The following is a 25,180-nucleotide window of genomic DNA, read 5'->3' as shown; positions in this document are numbered from 1 at the left end:
TAACTCCTGGTACACAAATGCAGGCGTTTACTGGATACACAGCTGGAAGGTGGAGTCATAAGCTAGAGCCCAAAGTGTGCAAATGTTCAACTTGGTGAGGTGTGGTTGTTTTCTAAAGCAGGGGTGCCTGTTTACACATCATGAAATGAGCTCACACGGATCTTCTTTAACATTCTTTAACTTAATGAATCTTATGGATGTAACTTATAAGCTCATTGCGATCATAATTTGTATCTCACAAGGTTTCTATTGATTTACAAGCCCCATGTATTTTCTCTTCTGTGAAATGCCTCAAGTCTTTTCCATTTTTTTTTCTTCTGATTTTTTAAGATTACTCAAAAAAGCTTCATTTCTTAAATTTAGCTTTCTGACTCTGTGCTTCTGCTCTTAACACTTTCACGATTTTCTGCTCCTCAATAAGGAAAGTGCACTTGATCCTGCCACAGACATATGCACCACACAGCAAACCAGGCCTGGCTGACAGGTCTGTTTGCTTTAGACCACCTCATAAAGAACCGTAGGTCTCACAGCACAAACTCCTGGAAGCTGGCCTGGGCACAAACCACATGCAAATTTTAGTGCTATCCCAACCTTCTTGGTATAAAGGTAAACAATTCTATTACCAGGGGTTAAGGACAGCCTAGTCTTGTTAAGAGGCTGTAGCAGGAAAGCCTACAGCGGTATATCAAATGCTGGACCATCTTGAATGCCTCTAGATACCACCCTGGGAAGAGGAAGTCTGTTTTCCTATTATTTAAAAAAATAGGAATTCTCTTTATATCCTTCTTACTACCTCCTTCTCAGTTAACAGTATTGTAAATATCAAGTCTTGGCTTGTCTTTTTACTACATTAAATTGCTTATTAGCTTAACCTATGTGCTAGTTTGAATATATTTGACTTAATCATCTTTAATGATTAGCATATATCTCAGAGATTTGTTCCGGCCCAAAGATTTTTCTTTCATACAAACATTTAAAGATTTGGTTTCTGTAATTCAGACCTTAATGTAATTGGAATGACTGCTAGGTGAGGTGTGAGGCATGAACCGAACTTCATTTTCTCTGTAAGGATGACCGTTGCTCTAGAGCTCCTTATGGGGTCACCCTTCACCCCCACTGACCTGTCAGCCATCTCATCATATCTCAAAGGCCAGTGTATATGCACGGGCTACTCTCCAGGCTCATTTCACCGCACCGCTCAGAATGCCCACCTCTGCACCACACACAACACAGACTCTACAATAAAACTTACTATCTCGTAAGTCTCCTCAACCTCTTCATAGTTAGAAGCATCCAGCTCTCTTACTCCTCTGCCATCCCACAGACATTTAAATATCTGCTCGTCAGAGTCAACAAAACCTCTGTTGGAATTTCTGCTTGAAATGGCATTCAGTCTACATATAATCTGGGGGGACACAGGACACCCTTACAACCTTCAGTATTCATGAACAAAGACAGTTCTTCATTTGTGTTTACCTTGCTTCTTCACCTTTATCCTTCAGGTCCCAAATCAGGCCTTAACCTAAAACACTGCCTGCCTTAACAATTTGGTTAAGGTATTGTGAAAGGTATTTCACCTTCCCAACTAAAAGTGTGTCTTTTATGTGCAAACTGGGGTGAGTTTGAGGTTTCTGCTGGAGTGACAGTAGAATTCTTCATTATTGAATATATCAAGAATTTGAGAAAAGTAAGATGATACTGGTTTGAGACGCACTGGGTCTGAGGTGTCTCCTGTATACTGGATGCTTGCTATGCTATGTTCTTCAGGACAGAGGAGTCTGGATAAAGATACTGGTTTGATGAGGTTGCCCACTAAAACTATATGACTAAGAAGATAACTAGTGATGGGATCATGAGGACCAGGATTTAAATGGGCAGAGAAAGAGAAAATTATGAAAGCAGCTAAGAAATAAGAAACACGTAAAGTTAACCAGAAGAGTGAAGTCAGGAGGAAACAGGGAAAGACGATTTCTGAAATGGTCAACATTGCCGAAATCCGGAGAAGAAACATCACTAGAATAGCCAATGTTAGATCTTAATGGATCTAACAATTAAGAGGTCATTTATGACAGAAGAGATGGGTTTAAAAAAAAACACCTAACTTCACTGAGTTAAGGAGAGACTGGGAAAAAGTGGTTGGCACAAAGCAGACACTCAGATACTTGCTGAAGACAAGCCTGAGAGAAATGGAGAAGACAGGCTATTCTCTATGAGCCCAGATGTGAAAGGAAGGAATAGCAGAATGTCTCAGAGGAGAAATAGGACATTATGAGACCTGACCTCTACCATCATCCTTACACTGGCCTCCATCCCATACACAGGTAGCAGAGCAAGCAAGCTTCCAAACAGGTGCTTCTTTAGAGGGAAAAATAAACATGGGGTCCCTAATGGGAATGATGAGAGTGAGCAAGTGAATGTGAGAGCCATGGATGCTGACCGCCAGGTGACGTTCTAGATGTGTGGGCAGAGACACAGAAAAGACGTCGGGTACAGCAAGGTCACCTTCCTGCCTCTGAGGTCACCTTACATAAAGAAGGGGTTTTCCTCAAGCTATCTTCTATATTCTTTAATGAAAATACAGGGACTCAAACTTGAACAAATTGGTTTTGTCTTTAGATAAAAGGCATCCATCATGGGATCATCAATACAATGAAGGAAGCCGTTCTGTCACATAATGAGTTGAGAAAAGATATGGTAAACATTTAATGAAACTGGGAGACTTTTAACTGTGATTCAGATAAAATACATTAAAATATTAGGAAAAGGTTATTCTGTCTTATACAGAAGGATGTGCCAATGCCTAGAGTAACAGAGTTGCTACGGAACAGAAATAAGTCCTCCAACGGAGCATCTAGAACAGATTAAATGGACCCTAAAGAAGGCATATACTTTTCTCTTTAAGGGCCAGTGATGCCTGAAAAGGCATGTTACTCTTCAGGAACACATATGCTAAGTTATGTAGGATTATCAACTACTAAGCTTTTCCCCCTTTCACCTCCAATACACCTGAGTGTATATTTGATGTAACTTCTTTGGGACGAGGCCAGCTTATACCATGAGGGGAGGGGGGACTGTCTTACAGAAAATGAGATCTGATGATGCCAATGACATAGAAAGTAGCTTCTCACTCCAGTCACTGTGTTCAATGGGGCTCTATTTCCAGAAAGGGTACCTAGTATATTGAACCAGTCATTCCCACGTGCACTTCCTGAAGGTCTTTTCACCCCCATTAATCTCTTATTCCCTTTCCTGGAGCACCTGTCCTGTGCTGGGCTCTGGAGACCTCTGCAGAAGCTTCTGGCCATCAAGCTCTCACTACACGCCAGACCCATATTACCTGCCTTACATGCATCATCGCGTTTAATCCACATCTCATGACCTCAAGAGAGGATCTAGTACCACTATCCCCACTTTACAGATGAGAAAACTGTGTTAAGAGAACTGAACTTGCCTCCATCGTACAGCAAGCATGTGACAAAGCTGTGTCTGACTTAAAGCCCACGCTCTTAACCATCTCCCTGCAATAACCATGAACCAAGTGCTGTTCCCATACCATACACGTTTGGAGTTGGGGCAGCGCAGAAAAGGAAGAATTGAGAAGAGTGAGGCTGCCCATCCATCCACTCTGCATAGGACATGCAGCTGAGCCTGCTCAATTCTGGAAAATGACCCAAGGATGTTAACTATACTTAGCGACCACTCCCTCTGCCTACCTCCTTCTTCTCCCTCAGGGCAAGGGAATAGGAAATTATGAGAGAACAAAATGCTTGGAGAATGCAACTGTATTTGACTCATTTGACTCGCCAGGGCAAGCAGCCTGAGCACCTCTAATAAGCCTCAGGGAGAGCGTGCCTTTGGCTAAAGGGACGCCTTCAAGCATCTCCTTGAGGCTTCAGTAAAGGAGGTCTCCGAAGAGAGAGCAGAGTGATGCTTCTTCCCTGTCAGAGTAACTGCTCTAACCACTCAGATTAAAATAACCCATTGCTCACGGCATCACTCTGCCAAAGGGTCACATTTCTCTATTCAACTGAAGTGACCTCCTAGGTCTGGAATAAAAATGAAAAAGTCTGGCTTGCTTTGAAATGCAAAAGACCTTTATCTCCAGCGTGCTCTAGTCCCCAAGGGACCAGGGACGCCCCTGGAGTCTGACTCGCTGCTCTTTCTTCAAAGTCCCCTGGAAAACAGCTGCTTGTTTTAAAAGAACTGCAGGAAGACCCTGCTCTTCTATAAGGTCCCCCCAAACGTCTGCACCCTGGAGTGGTGCAAAGGGCAACCAGATGCAGATGGGCTCCTGGCCATTGCGCTGTTATGATTAAGGCACTTTGGACTGTGTTTCCCTGAGAATCACCAAGTACAGACAGGGTAAAAAAAAAAGAAGTTAGTCTGTATCATATCCCAAAATGGGTCCAAGCCATTTCTCAGCCTCCGCCACAGACATGTTCTTCCTCGAAGCATAATCCTCAATCTGCAAAAGATTAAAGGCAGTTTGTTAAAACAAATGATATGACTTTCTGAACTAAAGTTCCCACAGCATTCATTCACTAAGATACTCTAAGTACCTTCCATGTCATATCTTAATATTAATAGTGATCCACTGAGTTAAGCAGAGACAGATATTTATTTATTCACTAGAGTGTCTCATTCTCTGGGCAGAAAAACAATATGTAGTAACTATCAGGTGCTTAGAAGCCTCGCTGGGCTGTGCGGCGGGGAGGGGAGGGGAGGGTGGTCTATTTACGCGTGGGAGGACTAGAATTGGAGTAATGAGTTGAAACCAAAGCGAGACATCAGTGGGGATAAATTTCTTCATCTTTTGCCTCTCATTTTATTCTCATTCACATGTAAAATAAAAGAGGTTTAACAGTCCCATTTAAAACAAGACAGGCACCAAGGGATACCGCCTACAATGAAACAGCTAACTTACCTGATCCTTGGAAATTTTCCCCACGGCAAAATACTTGGACTTCAAGTTGGAGAAGTAAAGGCCGGATACTGCTGAAGCAGGTGCCATGGCCAGCGATTCTGTTAACCTAATGCCTGAGGAGAGCAGCATGAGGAAAAATGCTCATGTATTCAGTGCTGAGACAGGCCTGCCAGTTGGTAGGCACGCAATGAAGTCTTATTTACAAGTGAGTGAGAGTGAACTTGTGCCTTTTAGGTGGACACATGACGTGGCACGAAAGCTGTGAGCAGAGTAGTACAGCAAACTCCCACCAAGGGGATGAACAAATTGAGGACATGAAGATCTCCTGTGACCAGGGCAGGGGAGGGGAGGAGGCCTGGAAGATTCTACACTCTTCCCCCACCCTCCAAGATCAGTCACAGAGGCTACACCCGGGCCTTCTAGATAAGGACTCCAACCCTGGAGTTGAGGACACCACCTGGGCCTGCAGAAGCTCCTGTGGGGTCCAGGTCACTGGGGAATGACTGACAGCTGGGCTCCACTAAGCAAAAGCCCACGTCACGGCCACCTAGTCTGCGTCACTCACTTTCTGGACAAGGCAACAGAGCAGTATGACGCTTAAGGGCTTTGTCAAAGGTCCCCCGGCTGGCTTACGGGTCCTAATCCCCACCTCCTGACTCCCGAGCCCGTGCTATTCCTGCCAGCCCAGATTCAACAAGCCTCACAGCTCCTATGGGCACCTACATTCTTTTATTCTCCAGCGTGGATGGCACGCTTCTGATGAACTCCACTAAAAACAGTGCATTAACAGTAGTATAAAGAGGAAGGGAGCGGAAGGGAAGGATGGGAGTTCTGTGGGACAAAAGTCCAGGATGCTCCTGGAAGGAATGGGAGGACAGAGCAATGTGAAGTGTGTTATTAGAGGTCACAGAGGTCACTCACTAGTGGAGAGGCTGAAAACAGTAACACACGTGTATCAGGGAATGGGGTAGGGGATGTGTGAGATGGTATGAATCAGTTAAGCTCCATCTGTTGTGGTGAAGAGAAAAAAATAAACTGATAAACCTAAAGATGATGATGTAAGACCACCACTCGATAATATGGAGGGAAGAGGTACCATTTCTACAGTCCCTCCATGGGCAGAAATTAAAATGTGTTTCTTTTCCTCTTGTTGGAAAATAATAATGCTATGGAAGTGAAGTGCTAGAACAGACTGCAAGCAGTGAGGAAAGGGCTTCCTCGGTGGCTCAGCGGTAAAGAATCCGCCTGCAATGCAGGAGCCACAGGAGATGTGGGGTCAATCCCTGGGTTGGGAAGATTCCCTGGAGAAGGGCATGACAACCCATTCCAGTATTCTTGCCTGGAGAATCCCATGGACAGAGAGGCCTAGCAGGTTACAGTCCATGGGGTCACAAAGAGTTGGACACGACTTAAGCACATGCACGGTGAGGAAAGATGGGATTGGGGATTCTACCATAAGCCCCTCTCCACGTTTTCCCCGTCACCCCTTCATGCCTCTCCTTCGCTGCTGTGCGTGTAACCCAAAGAAGATTCACGCCCCTCTCTAGCACTGACCTGTGCACTGCTCCACATCCGCCAGCCTCCACATGGTCAGCTTCTCAGTGTGGTCGGGCTGGCTAGGATAGCCAGGCGCTGGCCGGATGCCCTCGTAGCGCAGTCTCCGCAGGTCAGCCACAGCCAGCTGCTCACCACTGCAGTAACCCCACAGCTCCCTGCGGACCCGCTCGTGCAGCTCCTCAGCGAAGGCCTGGGACCAGGACACGGAGCACACAGCTCAGGCAGAGGTAGGAGCCCCTCTCCTGCCTCCATCCTGCCTGCTATCCCACTCGCCCTGCAGGCAGGGAAGATCCACAAAGGGACAAGTGATAGCCAACAGTCTCAACTCATCTGTAGTGTCACCAGCGGCTCTGGGGTTCAGTTTTGGTCTCTGTCTGGACTCTGAAGGATCATAGTCCATGATCTGAGATCTGAGGCCCTTCAAACTTTCCCCTGACCCTCAGGTTCTGTTTTACGGTGGCCAGGAGAGGGGGGCGGATTGTGACAGTGGCCTCGGGAAAAGGGAAGCGGCCCCCACAGCCACACAGGCTGCCCCACTCCACAGAGGAAGATGAGGAATCTACAGAGGAGTCCAACATCAGAACGAGAAGCTCTGAATCAGAAATCTGTTTGGCTTTCATCGGGCTCTTCTGGAAAACACTGTATCAAGACTCTGGGGGCTGTTCCAACTATGGTGTTGCTGAAGGCTGCTCTGTGCCCAAAGATGAGGCATGAGAACAACTCAAGAATTCAAGATTTAAGAGCACACATGTTGTTAGAGCCAGGAGTACACGCGCATACACGCACACACACGCATAAACACACATGCCCGTCCCTGGCTCCTAGCCCTGGCCCCTGGCCTCAGGGCACCACAGCTCTACCTCGGCCAGCCGGTCCCCCAGCGCCTTGACCATGATGCTGCTGTAGTCATCACACTCCTCCTCGTAGGCCTTGCTCAGCTCCTCCACCCCAAAGCAGGCAACGGCGAACAGGCCCAGGTAGTCGGGGATGCCCGAATGCAGAGGGGCAATGAAGTCCGAGAGGCAGAGGTAGGGGTCCGAGCTGGCAGAGTCCTTCTCGGCCTTGAAATGCAAGGAGTGGGTGGAGTGGCCATTAGCATGGATGTGGCACTCACACACAGCCGACAGTGATTGAGCATCTTCCAATGAATGCAAGCTTCAAACGGGGCTGTCTGCTGTGCTCACCCCCAGGATTTAGAAGAGTGCCTGATATACAGAGTGTTCAGGAAACACATGTTGAATAAACAAATGGAACAAGACTTATATGATACGACATACACACATAGTTGAGAAACCAGTTAACCTCATACACTCACAAACATCTACTGAATGCCTACTGGAACTGGAACCCTAAATAGTCACATAAATTGTTTTTTTTCCTCCAACAGTGTTGTCAATTAGAGAGCAACATTAAATCCTGAAGTTATGTTCAAAAGAAGTCCACTTGGTGTATAAGCCTCTACTTCGCATCGACAGAAGCAGTTCAACAAACGTCCAAGGTCAGCAACACAGGGCCACAAGCTGCCCGCCATGGGCGGTGCATCAGGAGACAGCTACGGACACTGACGGGCCAGCCTGAAATCAAACAATGCAGGATCTGCTTCTGGGGTTCTCGCCTCAGGCCAGGCAGCCATCCTCCCTGTTTTCCATCTCCAACTGATGACTGACTCTTCCTGCTGCTACGCTGACAAGCAAAGTCTTACACATGTTCCATAATCAACACACATTTGCTGAGAAGGTAAACACTGAATGACTAATATGTACTGAGTGCTTACTACATATCAGGCATTAGTTGGTGCTTTATATGAACTAATTCATTAAATCATCTCAATAACTCTGTGAAGTAAGTGATACCATCAGTTCCATTTTACAGACGAGAAATCTGAGGCAGTGAGGGCTTGAAGAACTAGTTCAAGGCCAGACAGTCGCAGGTCAGATCCACAACCAATGCTCCTGACCACTAGGCAGCATTGCTTAGGACAGAACGAATAAACAGTAAGTGGCCAGCCAGAATCTTCATAGTTATTTGCTTGCCAGCTCTAGAAACAAGTACAGTTTAATCAACACTGGGCAGAAAATGGTTAAGTGGCTGCAGGCAAAAAGGTAGTTGACAAAGGCACATGAGAATGTCACAGACTCAGGCCAGCCCTGCAGGGAGGAGCTGCCTTCCAGTTGTACTCTGCCCATCAACTACTCTTTGCTAACAAAAGCCAGAGAGAAAGACAAAGCTTCCTGGCACCATAAGGAGAGACAGGTCATAGAGCCCCACAGCACTTTCAAAGAAACAGCGATCAGAGCCACTCAGAAGAGAAGATCCCCCAGTGCAGTAAGTCGCTACAGTCAGAATTTTCCAGTGTACTGGGAAAAAAGCACCTCCGTAGAAGTATCTATCCAGGTAAGTATATACGTACTAAGGTCATTACATTAAATGCCCTAATGCCGTCCATCACAGACTGCCTTGACAGGAATGGTGCTGGGTGTAAAAAGAGATCAGAGGACACAGGGCTGAAGGAGGGAAATTCAGGCCAGGGAAGAGGCTTCTGAACTGAGTTACTTCAGTAAAAGGAAAGTCACTAATTCCCTAGTGAGGAGGGGCAAGAACTTAACATCAGAATCCTCTTGTGTCTTGTGGTATCTGAGCCTGAGTGTACAGTGAGGATGTGCTGGGCCTGGTGCACACAGCAAGGCTGTAGCTACTCCCATTTAACTTGTTAAGGTACCTTTTAATGTCCCCAATTTAAGGATTCCCTCAGATGTTGTTACAGTTAAAATATCTGTCATTATGAATTATATGGTGGTTATGATTGTCACCCTGCTTATTTAACTTCTATGCAGAGTACATCATGAGGAACGCTGGGCTGGAAGAAGCACAGGCTGGAATCAAGATTGCCGGGAGAAATTATCAATAACCTCAGATATGCAGATGACACCACCCTTATGGCAGAAAGTGAAGAGGAACTCAAAAGCCTCTTGATGAAAGTCAAAGAGGAGAGTGAAAAGGTTGGCTTGAAGCTCAACATTCAGAAAACAAAGATCATGGCATCTGGTCCCATCACTTCATAGGAAATAGATGGAAAAGCAGTGGAGACAGTGTCAGACTTTATTTTTTGGGGCTCCAAAATCACTGCAGATGCTGATTGCAGCCATGAAATTAAAAGATGCTTACTCCTGGGAAGGAAAGTTATGACCAACCTAGATAGTATATTAAAAAGCAGAGACATTACTTTGCCAACAAAGGTCCGTCTAGTCAAGGCTATGGTTTTTCCCGTGGTTATGTATGGATGTGAGAGTTGGACTCTGAAGAAAGATGATCGCCGAAGAATTGATGCTTTTGAACTGTGGTGCTGGAGAAGACTCTTGAGAGTCAAGCCTTGTACTGCAAGGAGATCCAACCAGTCCATTCTAAAGGAGATCAATCCTGGGTGTTCACTGGAAGGACTGATGCTAAAGCTGAAACTGCAATACTTTGGCCACCTCATGCGACGAGTTGACTCCCTGGAAAAGACTCTGATGCTGGGAAAGGTTGGGGGTGGGAGGAGAAGGGGACGACAGAGATTGAGATGGCTGGATGGCATCACCAACTCTATGGACATGAGTTTGAGTGAACTCCGGGAGTTGGTGATAGACAGGGAGGCCTGGCATGCTGTGATTCATGGGGTCGCAGAGAGTCGGACATGACTGAGCGACTGAACTGAACTGACTGAACTGATGATGAAAAGCAATACTATCATTTCGAAGGACTGAGAATGGTAGCTGCTGCTGCTGCTGCTGCTAAGTCACTTCAGTCGTGTCCGACTCTGTGTGACCCCATAGACAGAAGCCCACCAGGCTCCCCCGTCCCTGGGATTCTCCAGGCAAGAACACTGGAGTGGGTTGCCATTTCCTTCTCCAATGTGTGAAAGTGAAAAGGGAAAGTGAAGTTGCTCAGTCGTGTCCGACCCATAGCGACCCCACGGACTGCAGCCTACCAGGCTCCTCCATCCATGGGATTTTCTAGGCAAGAGTACTGGAGTGGCTTGCCATTGCCTTCTCCGGAGAATGGTAGCTAAGACCTTGCAAAAATAACTTACTACCACCCTTTGTTAATGACTGGGGAATATTGGTTCCAGTTGATTAGGACACCTGTTTTTTTAATAGCAGCTGAAGGGATGTGCTTAAAAATTTGCATATTTAAAGGTAGGGGCACAGAGAGGGAGCCATGTGCAGAAGAGCCTGTTCTCTGACCCAGGAGGAGCCAGTGGTGTGGGGGGTGTGGACAGGCTGGGCTCCCTCCAAGTTGTGGGGCCTACTGTACTCTCCACAGGCCTTCATGTTCTCCTCTGCACACTGCCTGCCAACAAGCTGGGTGGAAGTTAAACAAGATGGTCCATCAAGCACCCTATTAAGCAGCTGGCCCCCAGGAGACAAGCAGTGGAAGTGTGCTCCCACCTGTTTCCTCCTTGAGAAAGGGGGCCACCAGCCTGGTTTAACAACAGGCCTGGACCCAAACCGATGTTCTTGAGCAAGTGAACGGCCACTGTGTGTGACCCTGAGGCAACAGCAGCGTTTCTCCTCACCCATCCAACCTGACAGGAAACACCGCCCTCCTGCTGGTGCCTGAAGCCTGTGTTGGCCCATTCTCTGCATCACAAAGCCTTGGGCTCTGGACTGCGATGGGTCATCTAGGGTGAGGTGGGGCAGAGCCATGCTAACACAAAGCTCAGACTTCTGCCAATCTTGTTTATGATCTTTCAGTGCTTAAACCAAAAAGGAGGGTTACGTGTTCGCTGGCAGCATGGCCTCCATACCTGTTGCCTGAGCCCGTAGAAGGTGGCTATGGGCTCTGAGGCCTGTGGCACTGCGCCTTCTGCATACAGGTGGATATCATCCTGAATGCTCTGTGCCGGCCAGAACCCAACCACACCCCTGGCCTGGAGCTTCTTCTGACTGATCAGTGCCTGCAGCATATTTTGGGCATCATCGTAGACCTTTTTGGCCTCTTCACCTATTAGGAAAATATCATAAGAATTCACTTAGAGATGCCAATAACACCCACTAAAGAAAGCTTTTTAAAACCACTCCTTCTCCCCAGTTTCCCTTCTTATCCCTCTTTTCCTCTCAAATACTTTAAGTCAGTGTTTGCAGTCAGCACAGCCCCAGGTGCAGCAGCTGAGGGTTCAGCGGTTCTGCTAAGTACAGCTCCCAGACACAGTCAGCTCGACCAGCTCACACCACTCATATTTTTCCGTTTAACAAAAGGCAGGGCGCCAGCTCTCACTCCCTGCAGTAACGTGTCAGACAGAGTGACGCAAAGCAGGCCAGATCCTCCCATCTGTGCGTTCCTTGTGCACAGACAGCTTCCCTGACCTCGCTGTGACCCCCAGAGTACAGAACAGCCTGCATAGTGAAGTGGGGTTCAGGTGCTGCTCCTGGGCAGCACCCGGCAGGGATCCGCAGGCCTCGCCTGGCTACGGCGGTGCCAGCAGAGCCTCAGTGCCTTCGCCAGGGCCTGGCCAGCCAGCTCTACTGTGGCCTCTCTGCTGCTCTCTGTGATCACTCGGAGCACTTCCGAACGAGCACCCTTTTCTCTCCACTGCACCCTGGGGAGCCTGAGAGCTGCTGTATCCCAGCATCCTAATATGCACCCCAGGGAGCCCTCCAGGAAGGGGGCAAGGGGCGGCCTCTCAGGCTCCCCTCAGCCCTAACCCCACATGTCCAGCACTCCACGCCTCATCCCGCTCTGAGCTGGCTGTTACTGAACCCTTTGAAGGGCTTAGATCCCATGTCTCTGGGGCAGGGCTGGAGGAGAGAAGCAGGGATAGCAGATTATCTATCGACTGGCAACAAGCCCCCAACCCTTGCCTCCACTGGGCACAATGGATTCCTTGCCATTCAGATCAGCCCAAACACCTGTGCCTTCTCACTCGGTCTCCTCAGCCTGGAGTGTCCTTACTTCATCACCATTTCACGTTCCCAGTCCCAGCCTCAGTAACTCCCACATAATCTTCACAGAGCAGTTCAAATACCACCTCCTCCAGGAAGCCTTTCCTGATCTTCCAGTTTGAGCTTGAGCTCATCTCCCGGTGTCCACAGGGGCCCAGGCTTAGCCCTGAAGCAGAAGCCCAGTCTATCATATGGGAATCACCCTCCACTGCTGCCCCAGCCAGCAGGTACGAGGGCAGCCATGATACGTCTTCTCTGCAGATCCCCAATGCCCAGCAAGTAACTGATGTCAACAAAGATTCAGTACAGAATGGGTAAGCGAAATGCCAAGTTTAGTCAATAAATAACAATCAACCCAGCAGTTTAAAAACCATCAAAGGACTGAGCAGGTAAACAATATCCTATATCACATCGTAACAGTGAAGTCTAGGAATCTGCTGGAAGTCCAGGGGTTAGGACTCCATACTCCAAGGGCTCAGGTATGATCCCTGGTCAGGACCCCACAAGCTTTGAGGTGCAGCCAAAAGAAAAAACAAAAAAACAAAACACTCCATCCGGCATAATCCAAACCCACTGCTCCACTACCTATTCTCATCTTCAAGGGCCCAAGACGATGTCTTGAATATCAGAGCAGGATGGAAGCACTTATGGAACTAACCTACAGTTTTGTCATCAAATATCTTGGGAAAGCCTCGGTTCGGGTATTTGCCCCGGAGCTGCCAGACGTCGAAGAAAGGTTTCCAATCAATGTAGTCCACCAGCTTCTGCAGGTCGTAGTCTTCAAAGACCCGAGTCCCGAGGAACGTGGGCTTCACTGCAGGAAAGGAGTGAGCCATCAACTCCGATGATGCCAGGGCAGGCTTATGGCTCAGCACCCTTTGTGCCCAGAGCCACCTACAAGAAGCCTTCCTGGCCTGCTCCTTTCCTGCTCTGTCAGCTCCCATGCTCTGCCTCCCTCCTGTCACCCAGAGGAGTTCTTTTACAAAGAGGGGAACTCGAAATTACTGTGGAGAAAGGCTAATTCTGCAGCACATCTTAAATAAAACTCTTCTTCCCCTGCAGCTGATTGACTACATGACCCTTGGAAACTCCCCTCAACCCCTCCCCTCACCCTCGCCCAAGAAAAAAGGCAGACTGGGTTCACCTTCACTTGTACAGAGGAAGATAACACTAAAAGAAAATGCACAGGAGAAAGACACATAGAAGAAGCCACGTCCATCAAGTTTTAAAACATGATCAATAATCTATACTGCCTACTGATACATATGGGCTTCCCTCATACTCAGTTGGTAAAGAATTCGCCTGCAATGCAAGAGACCCTGGTTTGATTCCTGGGTCGAGAAGATCCGCTGGAGGAGGGATAGGCTACACATTCCAGTATTCTTGGTCCTCCCTTGTGGCTCAGCTGGTAAAGAATCCACCTGCAACGCGGGAGACCTGAGTTTGATCCCTGCATTGGGAAGATCCCCTGGAGGAGGGCAAGGCCACTACCTCCAGTATTCTGAGCTGCATGGGACTGCAAAGAGTTGGACACTACTGAGCAACTTGCACTTTCACTGATACATATACACATGATCAAAGTCTAAGGAAATGCATGGAAACCAGGCATCAGGTTCAGGGTCCTGCCAGGGAGGCAGGGGCTCACAGAGATTTTCACTATGTATTGCTCTGTCTTTTTAAAATGGGCAGTAGGTTACTTCTTAAGTGACTGGTAAGGGTACATGGATATTCAACACATTCTTCTTTACACTGCTTTGTGAGTCATAAATGAAATACTGGAGAAGACTTCAGAGACAGACAGTGCCCCTGGGCTTCCTGGACACCACTGCTGCCCCCTGTGCCACCAAGCCTGGGATGGGTCAGGCCGAGGTCCAAGGTGATCACTCTGCTGCCCGCTTCCCAGCCCTCACATACTCAGTTTCCTGATCTACAAACAGGGATCAGAGAACTTAAACTAAACCACCATGCTTTGGTGCTCAGTGCTAACACAGGAAGTCTCAAGAGTGGTTTTCTCTCATTAGATAGTATAAGTGAGAGGTCAAAGTATAGGAAAAGTATGCACAGCTTCTTAATTTTGCCTGGAAATCTCTACCTTTTTATACCACTCATGGGAGTTTTTTCCCATGTGTTCCTGGTCATCTTTTTACTATACAGGACAACCCCTTCCTTGTAAGTATTTTATTCTGCTGATTTGCTTGGTAATTAAAAAGAAACTACAGCTGTTCTCGTGATTGAAGTGTCCTCCTGCCTGGAAAGGCAGGGAAACACTCTGCTTCTGGGTGACTGAAGGGTATTATTCTTGACTGAGCTTGTTGGTCAGAGCTGGAGGTTTGTTTGAGGTTTCTAGGTTAACCACCAAAGACCTAGAACCTTTTCCTTTTATTGACTTCCTGAAAATACGCCAGGACTGGGCTGTCCTTAAGGGGCCCTGCAAGGGGGTAAACAGCTCTTGAAAACTGCCACCACTGCCGCCTGAAACTGTGGACCTTGAGGGAGCTATTTCTACTGAGATGTATTTTGGACATTTGACTTGACTAAAAAGGATCTTCCCTTCCAATTTCATAGTGAAAGCTGAAGACAAATTCATCGATTGGGCTGGTATAGTAATGCATATTTTTCAAAGGTTTACACATGCTATCTTATTTTATTCTCACAACATTTCCATAAAGTAACTCCTTTCTTACATATTAGAAACTGTCGCACATGGGAGTAAGATGCTCAGAGTCACTCAGGGATACAGGGCCAGGAGCCAAGTTGGGATTAGAACCCAGGCCTCCCAATTCCCCATGTGCCTTCTTCACGCTAAACTCAGCTGGACTAAATCTAGAACATAGCTCACCTATGCTTCTAGTTTAATACCCATCACTCTGCTGAACATGTGCAGAACATGGATGAGATGAGCAATGAAAGCAGATTAGAGGTATTACCTTGGAAATATGGATTCAATTATAATGTAACCCCCGTTCACCCTGTCTCAGTTTTGCATTCATATCTCATGCCTCTCTGAACCTGTCAAAATATCTTACACATTATCGTGAACACCTATGCAAGGCAAGAAAGGTTAGAAACCAGAAGGGAAAGAAACCAAATGAAGGAAATCACAAGAGGGAAGCGTCCGCGCGAGAATGAGAGTGAACAGAAGCAGAAGGGCCTGCTTTGCTGCAATGCTTTAGTCTCTTCAACATGCAAGAATTTGCAGTTTCAGACATTCATGTCTGTACTTGGGCCGGCTGGGACCCAGGCCAAAGCGGTGACACTGACATCAGGCAGGTCTCTAGAATGGCTTCCAGATGAAGAAGGCCCACTCAAGCACAGCACAGAGACAAGAGTACGGTTTAGAAGACACAGCAGAGACTGACTGTTAGTAACCTTTCAAGTTATCACTCGAAATTCCATTTCTTCACATTAAAGTGGAGATAATAACACATTCATTTTAGGGTTGTGTCAAGGACTCAGAGCTGCTGCAGTTCAGTCTCAGGACATTGTTTGGTTCTCCATAATGGCACCTATTGACTTTAACTTTCAATCATTATTGTCATTCATCATCACTACTGAACGTAATTAAGAGTTTCCAGCTGCCTGTTTGATTCTGCTGACTTGGAAATGCAAACCTCTTCAGCTCAGAGCTATGACATGCGCTTTTCTCTAACCCACAGTCCAACAGACCTGGAGGAGGCTCTGACAGCCAGTCAATATGGAAACCATTTTCTCTAGCTTGCTTTAAGGTTAAGTATCTTCTCTCCTATGAAAAAAAGAAAAGTTATTCAGTCAGAGACTCTTAGATTTTCAGCTGCTATTATGAAAGTATGTCCAAGGAAGCTAGTAAATATATTTTGCAAGAAAACAAAAATTCATATTCTAGAAAACTCCTCCTGTTACATCTAAAATGGCTTCACATCAGCACCAGACAATAGAATTACTAGTAGACAGCAGAGTTACTAACAGACACAATACACATCCAGTACACATGGATACATAAATGCAAGGTAGACCTGCAGCCTTAACTGTAAGGTAAATAAGCATGCGATGGGGCAGACTCCTGCCCAAACTTTACCTGAGGCTGGGGTTCACTGGGGCCACCGACTGCCCTGAGGCCCAGAAGGCAGAACCAAAACAGCCAACTGTGGGCAGATTGAGCAGTGGGCAAGCCAACCACAGTGTCTTGGTCCAGCCAACACCTCAGGAACGTATTCCTTTCTCACTGTTGGTCATCACATTTCACTTACCGGGCCATCCCCAAAATGCATCCCCTATCCACAACACAAAGCCCAGTAAGCAGATAACCAGGAAGAAATATCCTGACAACCTCTAAAGAGTAATCATGCCTGATCTCCATAGATCCCCTGCGACTCCTCTAGAGAAGGACAGTTCTCAAAACATTATTCTGCACAGAGAGTGCTGGATGATGAGGGAGAGAGGCTTACAATATTCCTAATGTCTTCATTCTCTTCCATTATTTCCTTAAGAATAAGGATCTGTGGGAGTTATTTCGGCACACTGTCTCAGTTCCTGTCTTGCTGCTGCCTCTGAGCTCATGTTTTATTCATTCTCATAACTCGGGTAGCAAACAGCACCCAACACCTACTGCTTACTCAATATATGCTTGGCGGAATAAATAAAATTAATTTTAATACAGCCAAAAATTAGTGGGAACAGTAAAGAATGCTGATGTGAAGCAGAAAGTAGGACTTTTCTAAAATGATCCCAAACCTTCCCCTCCTCCAACGGCAAAATCATGATAATAACTGTAGGATCATTCTATTACCCAAAGAAGAAGGGGGACCTGTTTTTGTTACTTACCTTGAGAGACTCATAATGGTCCTGTCTAATATCTTCATATTCTTCCAGGATCTCCTCAAAGTACTCATCTTTTAGATTCTCATCTAACAGTTGAGAACACTGGAAATGCAAGATCAAAATTCAGTAACCAGAGAGCAGCAAAAGAAGACAAAACAGGCATAACAATGGTCAGTCCTGAGGTCACCACTTTCATTCCTCTCCCTTTACCAATTATGCTAGTTTCTGCCTGGCTGTAAAGTAAAGGGTTAACTCAGTAGGCTGGGGACGCTTCAGTGCTGGACATTCGAAACAGAGGACAGTTCCTGTGAGATAAATACTAAATCTTCAGTGACAAAGAGTGTCTTTGTCTACCTGGGGCCTTGGGCCATCCCAGACTGTTTATGCTAACAATGTGATTTATGGGGGCACTCGGCTTGCGCTCTGTCTGACCTCTGGAGCAGTTCAAGACTGAGTAACTACGTCAGTCAAGTGAGCATGCCACACCGACGTGACTGACTTCCAGTAACAGCCCAAGACACCCAGGCTCTGGTTAGCATCCCTAGTTGGCAATGTTCCATCCGTGCTATCACACATCATTAGTTGAAGTATCAAGCCCTGTCCATGTGACTCCATAGGGAGAGACACCCGGAAGCTGGTGCCTGGCCCTTTCTCGATCTCACTCAATTTTGATCTGTGTCCATTCAAGGTAATAAACTGTGGTTGTGAGTGGAACAGCGCTTCTGAGTTCTGTGAGTCACTGAATAAGTCACTGAAGCCGAGGGGCTTCTGGGGACCCACAGCACCCTGGGTAGGTGCCCCCTCCTCAGGGTTTCACAGACACTCTGCTCATCTCTCCGTCACTGCACTTGCCACAGGCTTCCAGCATCTGTCTACGTGTCTACTTCCCTTACTAAGACAGGCCCTTTGAAGGCAGGATTGCACACACAAGGTGCATCCTCACTGAATGTTTGCTGACAGAATGAGGCTGATCTTCACAGTCAACCATGAACTTCTGCTAAAACAGAAAGGAAACCGATCATCTGGGAAATGTGAGGCTACTCAGTAAACTATAAAACAGAAACAGCCAAGTATATTTATGACTATGATTACCAAGTTGGTAGAAGAATCGCTGCCACCAAAGCTCAAAATATAATCACCAAGAAGAAAGACATGGTTGCCGCTAATCACATCAGTTCCAAAATCACAGCTCTGCCCCATCCCTGCATCCTCCAGCAGGATTTTCTAACACACAAACAGGCAGGGGAGTTCAATATCGTTATCGGAAAGGGAGGAAATTAGGCTGGATGACAGCTACAGTGCCCATCAGCTTTAAATGTCTAGAATTCTATGTGAATTGCCCAAGTATCTCTAACAACAATCCAATGACCTGTGAGTGAGTATAAGACCAAATCGCTTTATTAAGGAACAAAATCAGAAAAGGTCTTTGTGACAAGCCTAAAACTAGGCCCCCAAATGGTATTCACATCAGTCTTACATAAGCCTTGCCTCAGTGGAGTTCTCCTTTAGGAAACTCAGCAGAGCTCACGAAAACAAGAAGGAATGCCTACTCCCGAGTCCCCAAAGCACATGCAACCAATGCTTTGAAGATTTTAAAACACTGATACATTCTGCTAGATTTTAAACTCTGGGAAAGTAAGCCCCCTATTTCCAGAACTTTACAGCACCCAACGGGAACTACTGGGGAGATGGAAGGTGCTGCTTCCATTGGCTGGCCCCTCCCACAACCCCCGTGGAACCCCTGCTCCCAGAGTTATGGTGACAAGCCCCTTCCTGTCCAGGCTGACTTGCTCAATGAGAACAAGTTCATGGCCAATTATTTGGGCTGTTCCATATGATCAATCACAAAATCAGAGTCAACCTAGGTTTTCACGGCAACCATCAGACCCAGTACAGCTTTTCCTCTTTTCCTTCCACACAGCAAATCACAGCACAATGAGAGGGAATACATTGAAAATAAATTTTGGCATCTTGTTTATTTAAAAAAAGGAAAAAAGCAAGGGAGCATCCCCTAACCTAAATCTCCAACTATTAAGCAGTTACCATATTTTGGAATCTTTCAAATAAATACATGAGACAGTAGCCAGAGCATAAGCCTGTGTCGTACTCACTGCAGTGAGATCAAAAGATTCTAAACCAACTATCAATCTAAACAAATCAGCCTAAACAAACTCTACCAATGACTCCCAAAATGTGTTACCAGTAGTTACCCAACTGATTTATCATCAGACTTATATCTGAGTGATTTCAAAGGGTGGCTGTTTCTTTGTATATGAGAAGAACCAACCACAGTCAGCTGGACCACACAGTGAGGAACACAGATGTACCCGCCTCCTCCTCTGCTGGCTTCCAGCTGGGCCCATGGTGCTTAAGCTCTTCAAGACAATGGAAGAGTGTCCGAGAGATGGAATCAAGAGGCCAAGTGCTTCCCAGCTAAAGTGCACCCTGACCTGTAGGGGCTGTATCAGTCCTGTTTACTCAAATGGGTTCAACAGCCTGGTCTTCAAATGGGAAATGTTCAGTCACTCATTAGCATTTGAAAATAGCCACTAGCCTTAAAGAGAGTTGCACTGGTTACTCAACCATGGACATGAAGTAAGCTTCTTAGGAAATACAATCCAAATATAAGATACAAACAGTGTTTCAAAATTGAGTTGTAGAAATGTACTTTATTTGCACATTAGTTTATGTCAATGGCAAATAAAAAAACTGCAATTTTATTATTTCAGCCCAATTTAATTTTATCCTTAATAAAGGAGACTTATTAAACATTAACAGAACAAGTTTAACTAATGCAGCACAGAGTAGGACCACGTGCATTCCGATCCACGCCTGCTGCTTGAGGGATCTGTGGCCTCAAGAGTTACTAACCTCCTTGTTCCCATTTCCTTGCCTCCAAATGGGGATAATGAAAACATCTACCTCATGAGAATTATATAAAAAGTCCATGTAAAGTGCTTAGCACAGTGCTGGGCACACTACGAATGTTTAATAATGTTAGCGGTTACTGTACAACTTTAATTCACAGGTCTGAAACAATTCCTTTGGAAAATGGTTCGGGAAGTATGGTGGCCCTCATCCAGGCTGCAGGATGGCGCCTGGTAGTGTCAGAAATCACCAGGCCCCTCCGTGACCTGCCTTGCCTGCAAATGTGAAGGCTGGACTAGGCTGTGCTGTGTGTGCTCAGTTGCTTCAGTCATGTCCAACTCTTTGCGACTGTAAGGACTATAGCCGCCAGGCTCCTCTGTCTATGGGATTCTCCAGGCAAGAATACTGGAGTGGGTAGCCATGCCCTTCTCCAGGGATTGAACCTAGGTTTCCCACATTGCAGGCAGATTCTTTACCCACGGAGCCACCTGGGAATCCCTGGGCTGGATTAGTGATGTTTAAATTGTGCTCATTTGATGAGAAACAGGAGTGTGATGAGGGAGGGGAATGGGTCACCCTTATTTGCCCACTGAGTTTCCAGAAAAGACATCACTTGCAAAGGTTTCTGTGGCAAAAACATACTTGGAAACCACTGGATCACATGGTCACTCAGATTCCCAACAGCTATTATGTCCCATTATTCAATGAATATAATGAAACACATAACAAGAGAGAATGTTAGGCTTCATGAGAGAGAAAAGCAGGAAAAACCACTAAGGTAAGTTTTTTATTATATTCACTAAACTCTGCGTTTTCAACATATATCTGTGAATGTGTTTCTGTCTTTAGGTAGGGTCAACCAGCCCATTTCAGTTTAAACATTTTTCTATCTGGAAATGGGTTATTTTAAAAAACTTTACATTTCTATTACTCAATCATAATAAAGAATGAAATTTTCAGCAACATGGATGGACCTAGAGATTATCATACTAAGTGAAGTCAGAAAAAGACAAATATCATATGATACCACTTACATGCAGAATCTAAAACAGGACCCAAATGAATGTATTTCCGAACAAAACCAGAATCATGGACATAGAGAACAGACTGGTGGTTGCCAAGGGAGAGGGAATGGGGGAAGAGATGGATTGGGAGGCTGGGATTACCAGATGTAAGCTTTATGGGTAGGATGGATAAACAAGGTCCCTCTGTATAGCACAGGGAACTGTATTCCATAATGGGAAAGAATATTAAAAAAAAAAAAAATGTATAAATACGTGTGACTTGATCACTTTGCTGTATAGCAGAAATTAACACAACACTGTAAATCAACTATACTTCAATTTAAAAAAAACTGATAAATTCTACATTCCTTTGGGCAGACTTAAGAAAGTGTCCATTCATATCTGTAAACATTTGTAAATGACTGAACTCCCCCTCTGGGTTGCTGTCCTGGCTTCATTCCTCTGCTGCTCAGACCAGCACTGCTGATGCTGGCTCAGGAAGAGGTCCCTGGAAGCACAGGACACATGGACCCACCCTCCTCCGGCAATGCAGATACCTGCAGGGACCCTACCACAAGCCCAAAGACAGTCTGAAGATTTTTTTACAGAACGGGACAAAAATAAACAGAAGATCTTGGGCAATACCCCTAACTCTCAACGCTCTCGTTTTCTCATTACAACAGATCTGCAATAACATGAGGCCCACACTTACCACCACCACGCTCTTGGACGCGTCCAGGACGTGGATCACAGGCGCACTGTATCTTGGGGCTATTTTAACTGCTGTGTGGGTTCTGAAAAGAGGGGTCAGGGAGAAAAACACATCCATCAGGGCTGACAGTTGCTACACAACTCCTGTTCAGAACCATTAGAGATAATGTGTTTCTACAGTGCTTTCCAGAGAAAAATTTCACAATACTTATAAATATTGAATATCCCTTGAAAAGCGAGAATGACCTTCTCCCTACCCTAACATGGGGAAGCCAAGGGGAAAAGACATGGATTTTGGGCCCAGGCAACAAAGAAGTTTAGGATCAAAAGAGGACAATGTCCTCAGCTCTCTGCCAATGGGATCAGACCTGTGACCTCACACTAATTAGCAGCCTGTCTGAACTAAGGGAGCAGACTGGCCTGGTGACTGCACTTTGCTGTCATAAAGGTCAAAGTGGAGTTTTTTCCCGCAGATGAACTGGGCCACCAGCCAGAGTCCCTGGAGAAGCAGACAGTGGCAGGGGACATGGGACACCACTCCCCAGCTGCTGCTCCCCGCCTCCCACCAGGAGACACCAACACTCCTCCAACCCAAGCCCACCTTCTACTTGTCGGAAGGAAACTTGGACCTAAATAAATTCAACACACAGTAACAGAGAGAGGTCAAAGCAACAGGATCTTATCCTAATACTGGCTCAGCCCCCAGTTTCTTTCGCCAAACCTGAAAATGTCAGTTCTGAGGAAGAAACACTCTTTAATGCTTAAAATTACCTGATTTTACCAATAAATTGCCCTCTGATTGCTGAATGTTTATATCAACAGCACAGGCTACATATCTGCTATTTTAGTATACAGCATAACATATTAAAGTGAGAACTGAAGATATGGACATCCTTCCTTACTGTATGGGGTTAATCTATGGCTCTGAGGCTGGGACAGAAGTCAGACTTTGCCACAATTCCATGCACAAGGGTGACAACAGTAGTTCCCTCTCCCACTAAACGAGTCTTCTCTCCTCCTTCTTTCCCCCTTAAAGCAGCAGCAGCTTTCCCCAAGTCACATACTTTCATCTTCTTTCCCCTCAACTAAAATATATTCCCATTTGGAAAGATGTCTAGAATGTGCTATTTGATGGGGAAAAACCAATCTAGCAAAAAACAGTGTGTTTAACAGAATTTTATTTAAAAAAAAAAAATACTACCACCTTCAACCTGCCCCAACCAACCAACCTTAAAGTGTCTGTATAACAGAAAAAGCAAAGAAAAATATCAAAATGTCAGCACTGGTTATATGGAGATTAGAACTGGGACTGAATCTGGGAAGGAAGAGACAAAAGTTTACTTTCTGAATTGTTTGACATCTTCTAATAAGTGTGAATGACTGAGGCAATTTTTGAAAACAAAACAAAAAAGAAAAATTAAAGGTGTAATATCTGAGTGTGTTTTTAATAGGCTTCATGTATGGATGTGAGAGTTGGACTGTGAAGAAAGCTGATCGCCGAAGAATTGATGCTTTTGAACTGTGGTGTTGGAGAAGACTCTTGAGAGTCCCTTGGACTGCGAGGAGAACCAACCAGTCCATTCTAAAGGAGATCAATCCTGGGTGTTCATTGGAAGGACTGATGCTAAAGCTGAAACTCCGATACTTTGGCCACCTCATATGACGAGTTGACTCACTGGAAAAGAGTCTGATGCTGGGAAGGATTGGGGGCAGGAGGAGAAGGGGACGACAGAGAATGAGATAGCTGGATGGCATCACCGACTCGATGGACATGGGTTTGAGTGAACTCCTGGAGTTGGTGATGGACAGGGAGGCCTGGGTGCTGTGATTCATGGGGTCGCAAAGAGTCGGACTCGACTGAGTGACTGAACTGAACTGAACCGAAAGAAAGACTCTAAAAACTAATTCACAATGAGACAGACAAAACCTCTAACATTTCACCTGTCTCCTTTCTCAGCATATTTCTCTACAGAAATAGAAAGCAAAGGACGAAAAGCATAAGCCACCAGAATTGGGCTGTAAGATGGAAGTTCAGGCCTAGACCAGCTAGCGCAGAAGGTGTCTTCTGGACTGGGAGGCTTTGATGACCACCAGCAGGGGGCGCTGCACCGCAGCCCTGGAGCAGCCTAAGGAATGCCACTGTCTCCTCAGGACCATCTGTGCCTACTGTGTGCCTGGAGACCAAAGATTCTGAAGTTACCTTGGGTAGTCTATGAGGTGGGGAAGATTTTCAAACAGGAGAAAAAGTTATAAAGAAGGAGTTGCTTCCAGCTTCAAAAAAGAACACAAGTCAGACTCTGTATGCTTCCTCTTCCTCAGATGCTTTCTCAGCAACTTGAAACACACAAATATACCTATGTCTTTTTCATCCATGAAGCTCCCCCAGGAAACAATATTTTAGGCCCGATGTGATTTCAGTGACATTTCTTTTAAAGCTAGTTGGTAAAAACTGAAATGTTTAAATCAACATAATTGATATTAATAAGTATCCAAGGTTTCTCAGTGCAAGTCCAAGATTTCTCATCGTCTATCTGATGGTCTGGAAAAATTCACTGAGAAGAAATGGATGCGTTTCATGATTTAAAAAAACAAAACAAATCAAAGTGCTCCTTTCCAACATAAACTGCCCAAGCTGGATGAGCACAGGCATGAAGTTTGAGTTTGTCCAGCTATCAACAATAAATGCTGAAGCGGGTGTGGAGAAAAGGGAACCCTCTTACACTGTTGGTAGGAATGCAAACTCGTACAGCCACTATGGAGAACAGTGTGCAGATTCCTTAAAAAACTGGAAATAGAACTGCCATACAACCCCAGCAATCCCACTCTGAGCATACATACTGAGGAAACCAGAATTGAAAGAGACACGTGTACCCCAATGTTCATCATAGCACTGTTTATAATAGCCAGGACATGGAAGCAACCTAGATGTCCACTGGCAGATGAATGGATAAGAAAGCTGTGGTACATATACACAATGGAGTATTACTCAGCTATTAAAAAGAACACATTTGAATCAGTTCTAATGAGGTGGATGAAACTGGAGCCTATTATTCAGAGTGAAGTAAGTCAGAAAGAAAAACACTAATACAGTATATTAACACATATATATGGAATTTAGAAAGATGGTAACGATGACCCTATATGTGAGACAGCAAAAGAGACACAGATATAAAGAACAGACTCTTGGACTCTGTGGGAGAAGGCGAGGGTGGGATGATTTGAGAGAACAGCACTGAAATATGTATATTACCATATGTGAAATAGACCACTAGTCCAAGATCGATGCATGAAACAGGGCACTCAAAGCCGGTGCACTGGGACAACCCTGAGGGATGGGATGGGGAGGGAGGTGGGATGGGGGTTCAGGATGGAAAACACATGTATACCCATGGCTGATT

The 25,180-nt window shown here is 45.8% G+C and overlaps 1 protein-coding gene and 1 pseudogene across 2 annotated transcripts in view; both read right to left on the bottom strand.

Annotated features, from left to right (window-relative positions):
• Nucleotides 1-345: 345 nt before the first annotated feature.
• Nucleotides 346-25,180, bottom strand: part of MTR (5-methyltetrahydrofolate-homocysteine methyltransferase) — a 126,629-nt gene continuing 101,794 nt past the window's right edge. For both annotated transcript variants that reach the window (XM_055425744.2, XM_055425745.2), the window contains exons 25-33: nucleotides 21,784-21,865; nucleotides 17,203-17,301; nucleotides 16,069-16,144; nucleotides 13,061-13,216; nucleotides 11,268-11,464; nucleotides 7,342-7,542; nucleotides 6,479-6,671; nucleotides 4,925-5,037; nucleotides 346-4,465 (exon numbers count right to left, since the gene is read on the bottom strand). In XM_055425744.2, the coding sequence (XP_055281719.2) occupies nucleotides 4,379-4,465; nucleotides 4,925-5,037; nucleotides 6,479-6,671; nucleotides 7,342-7,542; nucleotides 11,268-11,464; nucleotides 13,061-13,216; nucleotides 16,069-16,144; nucleotides 17,203-17,301; nucleotides 21,784-21,865 (1,204 nt within the window). In that variant the 3' untranslated portion in view covers nucleotides 346-4,378. The remainder of the gene's footprint in view (nucleotides 4,466-4,924; nucleotides 5,038-6,478; nucleotides 6,672-7,341; nucleotides 7,543-11,267; nucleotides 11,465-13,060; nucleotides 13,217-16,068; nucleotides 16,145-17,202; nucleotides 17,302-21,783; nucleotides 21,866-25,180) is intronic.
• Nucleotides 347-701, bottom strand: LOC148775931 (large ribosomal subunit protein eL34 pseudogene; annotated as a pseudogene).

Source organism: Moschus berezovskii, chromosome 12 (genome assembly GCF_049115385.1).
Source record: "Moschus berezovskii isolate FMDL1 chromosome 12, NW_MosBer_1.0, whole genome shotgun sequence".
NCBI lineage: Eukaryota > Metazoa > Chordata > Mammalia > Artiodactyla > Moschidae > Moschus > Moschus berezovskii.
This window is presented reverse-complemented; position numbering and strand designations above follow the sequence as displayed.